Source organism: Antennarius striatus, chromosome 4, assembly GCF_040054535.1.
Source record: "Antennarius striatus isolate MH-2024 chromosome 4, ASM4005453v1, whole genome shotgun sequence".
Classification (NCBI taxonomy): Eukaryota; Metazoa; Chordata; class Actinopteri; order Lophiiformes; family Antennariidae; genus Antennarius; species Antennarius striatus.
The window spans coordinates 11,863,053-11,871,257 of NC_090779.1; the positions used below are offsets into that span (position 1 = coordinate 11,863,053).

An 8,205-nucleotide genomic window follows, 5' to 3' on the forward strand; every position below is an offset into this window, starting at 1 on the left:
AGAATGTTTGGAAAACCGCTGACAGCCGAAACGGATCACAACTTCCACATAACACAACATGGAATGGCTTAAAAGTAGAAGCCATCTGAAGAATGTTAATACTGAAGGAGAAATAAAAGCAGACAAAAAATCTCAATGTTTTTTTTATTGAGACGAATGTTTTAATCACAAAAACTGGACCTGATTGTTAGTGCTCAGTTTGCAGCCCAATATAGTTACTCACTAGAGAAAAGGTGGTCGTATCAGTGAGCATGTGAAAACAAACAACACACATTGTAACATACTATAAAAATATCAAGTGGTTATAAATGGTGGAAGTGATAATACGAGCAGAGCAGACATGTTTTGGAGGGCAAAGACTTTGTAGTGAATATTTTCTTTTTTTACCAAACTGCTTATAAATATGTTTGCTTGGCACAAAAACAAATTAGTTCAGCTGAATCAAACGTAACATGACATCAAATAGGGAAAGTTCATCATTTGAATGCAAATAATATGCACGCACACACACATCCACGCCCACACACAAACACACACAGAAAAAAGAAAGAAAGGAGGCAACCTGTGGGACAGAGAATCCATCACAACGATTGATTCCTTCATCTGACAGCACAACACACCCTCTTGTTGGGGCCCCGGCGTGAATTTTCAGGGACCAGCATCACAAACAGTTTGGTCATACGTGTGACGCTATATTGCACCACTGCAACTAGTCCATGGTCACTGGAGATAAACATTTACTTGTTATCCCAAACATTTCCAGTGATACCACATCATGATCAATAAAGACATGAAGATCAAGTTCAGGAGGGTCCGGTTACATGATTAGACAGAAGAGTACGACTAACTCTATTTAATAGAAATCATCTTTACTCATCACAGTCCAGTGCAATGCAAAAACAAATGGTACAATAAATTTGTATACTGTACTGCAAATCTAAATATTGTAATTTCTGCTGTCAAACACAGTTGTTTCATAAAACTATGCTTAAAAAAAAAAAAAAGTCAACAAAAAACTGTCCTTCGCCCCACCTGGTAAAGGCAGGTTTAGTGTCTGGAAGCAGAGCAGTAGCTGGACATATATTCCAGTCTACTACACGGATGAGAATGAAGATGCGCTGGTCAAGCGTGTACACTGTGCTTTCAATGTTAGTGTGTGTACAACTGGACACATTAAAAAAAAAAATCAAATAAATTATTGTCTGAGGCGTTGGATTAAACCAGCTCATCCTGTTGGACACCCCACCCAGAGTGGGAGGAGGAAGGTAGCACGAGGGATGAACAGTCTTTGCAGGACGACGGGTGTTTAAAACTCGTCGTGTCGAGTTAGAGCCTCTCCGAAGTCGGTCGCCTGGCTGCCCACAAACAGATCGTACTTATCCACGATTTCTGCCTTGGTCAAACGGCCATCCTGAGGGAGGAAGAACAAGAAACACGATAAGCCTTGACACCTTAAGACTGTTTTAGCTATTAACAAGATAAACAGGCATTGCATGTTTGCGTTAATTTGATATGTCTCGTATGTTGATGACCTACATTTAGCAAAAGAAACAGTATCAATTTCACGTGAACAACATTTGTCTGAGGAAATTTTAGATCTTATCATTAGTACTTTGTCTGAGTCTGATTCATAGACCAGATGTTTGGCCTCAGCGTCGGCGTGGTCATAATCGCTGGGCAGAATCCAGTCTCGAGTTTCATCCTTGTCCATCTTCCCATCTTTGTTTTTGTCTCTGAATTCAGTAAACTGTTCCCTCTCCGTCTTCACCCACTCTGGTTCGGTGGAATCTCCCTCCTGGTTGTACATGTCACCTGGAACATCAAACAAGCTCATTTCACAAAGGTTCCTCTACATAATTCCTCAAAAACCCACTCACTACTACTAGCTATTTGCAACTATTCTGTCTTGGTTTGTCACTATTAATGCAAATTAAACATTAAGTACAAACTCATGACAGAACTTACCGATATATTCATCTAAATCTATTAAGCCATCTCCATTCTTGTCTATGTCTTCCATGGTTTCCTACAGAAAAGAAAAACGAGAAAAGCAGTGAGATGAGTTGAAGTGTTAAAGTAATAATTCAGCAGTTGGGGTATTTGTCCCTCACCAGCACTACAATATCCTTCATGTGGTCGTACTCTTCAGGGTGAAGGAATGCTGTGAACTCCTCCTTGTTTGCTTTCAGGTCGTTGTCCTGGTCTGCCATTTTGAATCTCCTCTCATCACGAGCCATCATCTGCCTGTAGCTGAAGCCATCATCAGGGTCGGGGTCATCTGCAAGTCAGAGGTCAAGACATTGTTATTTAAAGTAAATCTGGTAAAGTAAAAAGGCTATGCCCGTGAAGTATGCAGGCAATACTGTATATACTACAACTATATACAACAGATTGCTTGGATCCATACCTAGAATGTACCCATAGGTGGCATTCTTGTACTCCTCCCAGGACACCACTTCATCCCCATTGAGGTCATGACTCTTCCACTGTCGATCCACATCGTCGTAGATCCACCGCTTTTGAGCGTGTTTAATCCACTTTTTCATTTCCTCAACTGTCACATAGCCATCTTTGTCGTCATCAATACGTTCTACCAACATGCTGTAAAGAAGTTAGCAGGCAAATATTCAGCTTTCTCTTGTTTTACGTATTTGTATGTCACCTCAGATCAATGTTACTTTAGGCAAAACTAGATTTTAATCCCACACAGTATTTACTATCATTATTATTGCAAATGAAAATCTCCAGTCAGTCAAATCTAGTTTTACACACTCCTCCTAAGCTTACCCAAGCCTCTCCTTGCTCTCTTCTGGTGTGAGCTGGTCGAAAGTTTTGGCCTCTTCTTGTCCCAGAAAAGCTTCATGGTCATAGTCGAAGTTCTCGCTGTCATCGTGCTCCCTGTTACTGAGGGGGTCGTCGTGGTGAACACGGTCCTTCTTCTCTGTGGGTTTGCTGGTAGCATAAACCAGACAGAGTGCAAAACACATGACCAGTGGCCGCAGCTCCATCCTGCAAACAAACACTGAGGACAGGAAGATATGGAAGACATCAAAAAATATTATTAGTGTCAAAAAAGTGTAGTTTTGTAAGCAGAAAAAACTCTAATCTATGCACATGTAGTAACTGCGGTTTCTATCAGTCTACCTTAGTGCTACTCAACTCCGCACACGCCAGTCAATGACTCACCAACAGAGTAAATACTATGACTAATTTATTTTCTTGTCAAATCTGTTCCACCTGATGCTACCATTTGTTCTCCCTTAGGGACCTAACTCAAGCTACACGACTCTGAGATTCATCATTCATGGGCAACAACTTATAAATGACTGAATGTATCCGTGTTTAAAATGACATTATTACTACTAATCCATCAGATAGGTGCTTCTCCAAAATTCCAACTTACTCAAATTAAATGCTAGACTAATACACGTCGTAATGTTGACGTTAACTTATACTATACATGTTGATTTAAAGGTTAAGGTAATGTTTGAAACTGATGGCGTTAAATGAGCAACACTTTGCCTTTTCCCTAATATTAATTAATCCCATAAACTATCGTAGCCAAATTGCTACGTTTCTCCTCAGAGCTGTTAGCTTGTTTTGTGTCATTCTTCTCACCTTTTCGTGCTTCGACACTTAAAATCTCATCATCATAGTTCTGCTGCGGATCGGAAGCAGGTTTTTCCTTTATTTCCATCTACATTCCGTTACAAGACAGAACCCAGGCTACAAACCAGCATTAGATCAGGTAACCTATCCTAACATTAGTTTCCCCCTGACGACCTACATAATCCCTCGTCCGAAGCAACTTCATTGAGCAAATATTAAAATGCTTTTACTGTTCTATTAAAAACATATTCCATCTATTTTCTGCATTTGAATAAAAAATATCAAGATAACTCACCGGTATCTTCAGGCAAGTTTGTCGATAGAGTTGAAGACCCTTCCCTCGGAAACACACCCATACACTTCCTGTGCTAAAACACCAACCGACCAATCAGGCTCCGAGCAGGGCTGTGTGATGTCGCACGCTCATTGGTCCACTTCACGTAAACATCCGTGATTGGATTGGCCGAGAACCGCCACGTCCTCAAAGGCAACAAAACCCAGTTCATTCATAATCTGACCCCACAGTGTGAACCAGAGCTGAGATCCACGCCGACAACCACAGATACAGTACATGCAATTTCCTCCGGGATTAATAAAGTATCTATCTATCTATCTATCTATCTATCTATCTATTTATTCTTCAGGTTTTATTTTTAAGAAAAAAGGAAACACGACATGAGTAACTACGGAAGAAAAGTAATTTACGTTGCCATTCTTAATACATTTATAAAACTAGGTGATACATTTTTGCTTTGTAACCACAAACAATAAGGTACACAGAATTCATGAAATAATGGAAGAATGAAAGAAAATCCTTATTTTTAGTTGAAACACCGGATAAATCTTTGTAAAAATCTGGAACCAATCTACAGTATTTGTTAAAAAATAACAATGGAGACTGCATTTTTTTAAAAGAAATCATTTTTATTCATTTTTAATTTAATACAGTTATAATCCCCGAAGGGAAATTAAGAACGCACTCTAGTTTTTGTTAGTCAATCAAATCAAATCACTTGCATGCATATTAGTGTGTACAGGCCCCTGTAATACACACACCATACACAAGGGGGCCTGTAGGCATGCAAGGGAGGTACAGTGCAGGCAGCTCCTTCTTGGTGCGCCTCAAATGAGCAATTTGTAAAGGGGACGGCACCTTGCTCAAGGGTGCCTTGGCAGTGCTCCGGAGGTGAGCTGACACCTCCCACTGTCAGCTCACCTCCGGGTATTTTTTTTGGGCGGGAGTGGGAATTGAATCGCTGATCTTGAATCATGGGGCAAACCGCTCTAACACCTGCTTTACCACTGAGCCACTGCCGCCCTTAAGATCTTGCGTAGGGGAAATTATTTGTCCACTCTAGTTGTTAGCTGTTGTTAGTCACGTGTATATATGTGGGTACAAGCCTGTGAGACGCACACACACGGGCCCGTTAACATGCAGATGATGAGAGGTAGAGTAGCAGTCAGCTGCTTTCTTATGCACTAATGAGCAGATTGTAGAAGGGACTGTGCCTTGCTCAGGGGCTTCTCGGCAGTGCTCAGAGGTTGAAGTGGCACCTCTACATTACCAAACCACATTCCAAACTTTTTGTGTCTACAACTGGCCTTGAACCTGCCACCTTCCAGTCCCCAGGCCCAGACCCAGTGGACTGAGCTCCAGTATTCTTCCACATCTTCAAATTAAACATCCCATTCTCCACTGAGCACATCTCTACTATAAATGTATAGCTCAAACAGATTTCTCTTCCTTTGCTGTGGGAACAAAAACTGATATTGGAGGATCACAATGACAGGACATCCTAAGCTGATGGTGCTCACCGTGTTTCTTGAACAGCTATTCCCAACAGCCCTCTAATTTGGAGCTGAAAGAAATTTTTTCCATGTTTCATACAACAGTAAAAGGCTGTTTAATCATCAGGTGTTACATAACATCGATCGTGTGTATGAAATTTCACTGATTTTGATGTTCAGCAAATAAGAGGCATGTTGGTCCTCTGGAAAGAAACTGCTACTGTGCAGAACTTTTACAGTACGATTCAGACTTTCCTGATTCATCTTGAACCACAGTGAAAGTGTCTGATTCAAGTGTGTGTCCTTCAGTGTCAAAACACTAGACTCCGCAGTTCACAAAACAGCAGCGTCTGAATCTCCCTCCACTGCAGAGTCTTTAACATCAGTGTTTTCCACATCGTCTGTTGACCCTTCCTGCGTGTTGGAGTTTTCTTGACTGGACGTACAGGTGATTGTTTTCTGTTCATCACCGTCACCACTTCCTAATGAGAAAATTAAAAGAACAATTTCACTTTTATTTCAGTGACAAAGTGCAAAACTGTTCCTCAAAGTCATATACAGTGCGCCGTCGTTACTCATGGTTAAGACATTCCAGGAACCACACGCGATTAATGAATCCCGCGACATAGCAAAGAACTATTTATCTTATTATTTATGGTAATTTAAACGTTCATGAACCCTCCCCATACTGATATTAAACCACCTTCTATCTGTATTACCTTTTCCAAAACTCTTATCGACTGTTTAAAGCACTTTGTGTCTCACGTGAGTCCGAGACTCACGGAACAGAGTGCACTTCTGGATGCCGTCAGCCAATAGAATGCGTGTATGGTATCATGTGACTGCCAACCAAAATCTGCGATGAGGTGAAGTCGCGACCGTTGATGCGCGAATGCATGAGGGCACATTGTATGTGTGTGTGTGTGTGTGTGTGTGTGTGTGTGTGTGTATATGTAAAATCAGCTACTGCTTAAAATAATTATGATTTACACCATGAAAATTCAGTCTCTTTAAAAATAATTATCTATATTAGAAGGAAGAGATCCCATCCAATTTGCACTACGCTTAGTTTTTCTGTTGGGGCTGACCTGTGTTGGATTCACCCTCTTTCTTCTCAGTGAGGAAGACTCGTTGCATCATCAGCTTCTTTCCGGTGTGACACGTGTACTTCAGATCTGGACCACTGCTTGAATTTCCTGCAGTCAGAATAGACGGTGAACCAATAAAATGAAGAAAAAGAGATATGAAAACTCAAAGGATTGAAACACATTCCACCTTATTAATTTGTAAATTCTCTTAGTTAAAAACCTTTACCTTTCTTTGGTCCTTCTTCAAACAGCACACAAGTTCCGAGTGTATCTTTGAAGATGGAAGGATAGCTAGTGAACAGTGTACAGTTATCCTTGTCATATGATAGGATGTTATTGAAAAAGGACTACAACAGTTAATTGTCTTTCCTGTGCTGGTGAGCACGACTATGACTAATGATAACCAGCGACATTATTAAAAACATTAGGAGAAGGTATTTATCTTCAAACTCTTGTGCTTACCTTCATATTCACCTGAAAACACATATGGTCCAATCTGCATCATGGGCTTCTCACTGGCAATGTCCTGGAACACACAGATGTAACTGAAGCTGATCTTATATTCTACATCAGTAGAATATATAATGCATACATAATAACATACTGTAATAATGACATAATACAGTATTCACTAGAGGACACGGCTGTAACTCACCAGTATCTTGCATGTTCCCCGACTCTTGGAAAGACAGTCATTGTTGATGATTCCAGAGAGCTCCACCACAACAAGCTGCTCCTAAACACACAAGGAGAGAAAAAACACTTTTCCTTTATATGTTCCAGAAAGTGCAATGGCAAACAGTTTGTAATAGTTTTCATTCAGATTATTATTATTATTAAATTATCCGGAGCCGACAGTGGCAGCGCTACCTATAGCTACATGAAGCTAACTCATGATGGTGTCGCTATGACGACAAATCTCATTTTATTTCGTACCTCCTCTTCCCATTCGTCTTCCATGTTGAAAGTCCAGCAATAAACTACCAAAATGCTGGATATTCTTTTAAGTTGTATCCACGGAAATCTACTTTTTGTGTCACCAAGATAGTCGTAAACACCGTTCGCTGATGTACGGTGTCCGGGAAGGCTGTGAGGGCTGCTGCCGAACATCTGCAGTTGCGGAGTCCAACCATCAAGGGGCGCTGTTGCTCAGCTACTTCCTGGTTTGTTCTATGGCTGAGCCTTTTACTCTGAGCTGGAAATTCAGTTATGTAAATAAAAGCCATCCTCCGTCCATCTATCTGTCTGCCTACCTATCTCTTCATTCTACTTATGGTCGAGTATGATTGGATCTAAATATTGGCTACCTGTAGGCACACTCATCTACATCTAACATTAATGTTATTAATGTTCTCCTGCAGGAGGCCATAACTGAGGTGATGAGATGAGATGAGATGAAATGAGACGATACACTTTATTGATCCCCAAGGGGAAATTCATCTGTCAAAGACAGCGGCAACAAAAACTATAAAAATAAAACACACATGCATCAAACACATCCAAAACAAAAAAGAAACATTCACAGAAGCAGGAGACCAGATGAGAAACGTGATTGACTCATAATCAAACTGCAGAGTAATAAAATTATATTAAATACAAAACCAAACCAAGACGCTTGATGTGTATGAAAAGCATGTGAGCAAGGTGATGAGTTTTTGAGTTTTGCTTTTGCAGGAACTGCAGATGTCTGACATGGAATGGACATAAGCGTGTACTTGAA

The 8,205-nt window shown here is 40.6% G+C and overlaps 2 protein-coding genes across 2 annotated transcripts; both read right to left on the reverse strand.

The window, feature by feature from the left end:
• Positions 1-130: 130 nt before the first annotated feature.
• calub (calumenin b) lies at positions 131-3,969 on the reverse strand. The gene is made up of 7 exons (XM_068312364.1): positions 3,905-3,969; positions 2,788-3,022; positions 2,408-2,601; positions 2,112-2,278; positions 1,966-2,026; positions 1,613-1,812; positions 131-1,411 (listed from the first exon to the last, which is right to left on the reverse strand). Exons 1-7 carry the CDS (start codon positions 3,963-3,965, stop codon positions 1,307-1,309), a joined length of 1,023 nt encoding a protein of 340 aa, XP_068168465.1. The 5' UTR covers positions 3,966-3,969; the 3' UTR covers positions 131-1,306.
• A 582-nt stretch (positions 3,970-4,551) lies between these two features.
• On the reverse strand, positions 4,552-7,569 carry gtf3c6 (general transcription factor IIIC, polypeptide 6, alpha). Its single transcript, XM_068313757.1, has 6 exons — positions 7,422-7,569; positions 7,141-7,221; positions 6,948-7,011; positions 6,712-6,756; positions 6,486-6,593; positions 4,552-5,879 (listed from the first exon to the last, which is right to left on the reverse strand). Exons 1-6 carry the CDS (start codon positions 7,443-7,445, stop codon positions 5,731-5,733), a joined length of 471 nt encoding a protein of 156 aa, XP_068169858.1. The 5' UTR covers positions 7,446-7,569; the 3' UTR covers positions 4,552-5,730.
• Positions 7,570-8,205: the final 636 nt, after the last annotated feature.

What these genes read in the sequence shown, in the direction of transcription:
- calub (XM_068312364.1), bottom strand. Translation starts at nt 3,965, where the DNA reads ATGGGTGTGTTTCCGAGGGAAGGGTCTTCAACTCTATCGACAAACTTG. An exon ending in GAGAGCAAGGAGAGGCTTGG is followed by an intron (nt 2,602 to 2,787) that starts GTAAGCTTAGGA and finishes ACTTCTTTACAG; the next exon opens with CATGTTGGTAGAACGTATTG. An exon ending in ATGAATCAGACTCAGACAAA is followed by an intron (nt 1,412 to 1,612) that starts GTACTAATGATA and finishes TTCCTCCCTCAG; the next exon opens with GATGGCCGTTTGACCAAGGC.
- gtf3c6 (XM_068313757.1), bottom strand. Translation starts at nt 7,445, where the DNA reads ATGGAAGACGAATGGGAAGAGGAG. An exon ending in AAGACGAATGGGAAGAGGAG is followed by an intron (nt 7,222 to 7,421) that starts GTACGAAATAAA and finishes TTGTGTGTTTAG; the next exon opens with GAGCAGCTTGTTGTGGTGGA. An exon ending in GTTTTCAGGTGAATATGAAG is followed by an intron (nt 6,757 to 6,947) that starts GTAAGCACAAGA and finishes CCATCTTCAAAG; the next exon opens with ATACACTCGGAACTTGTGTG.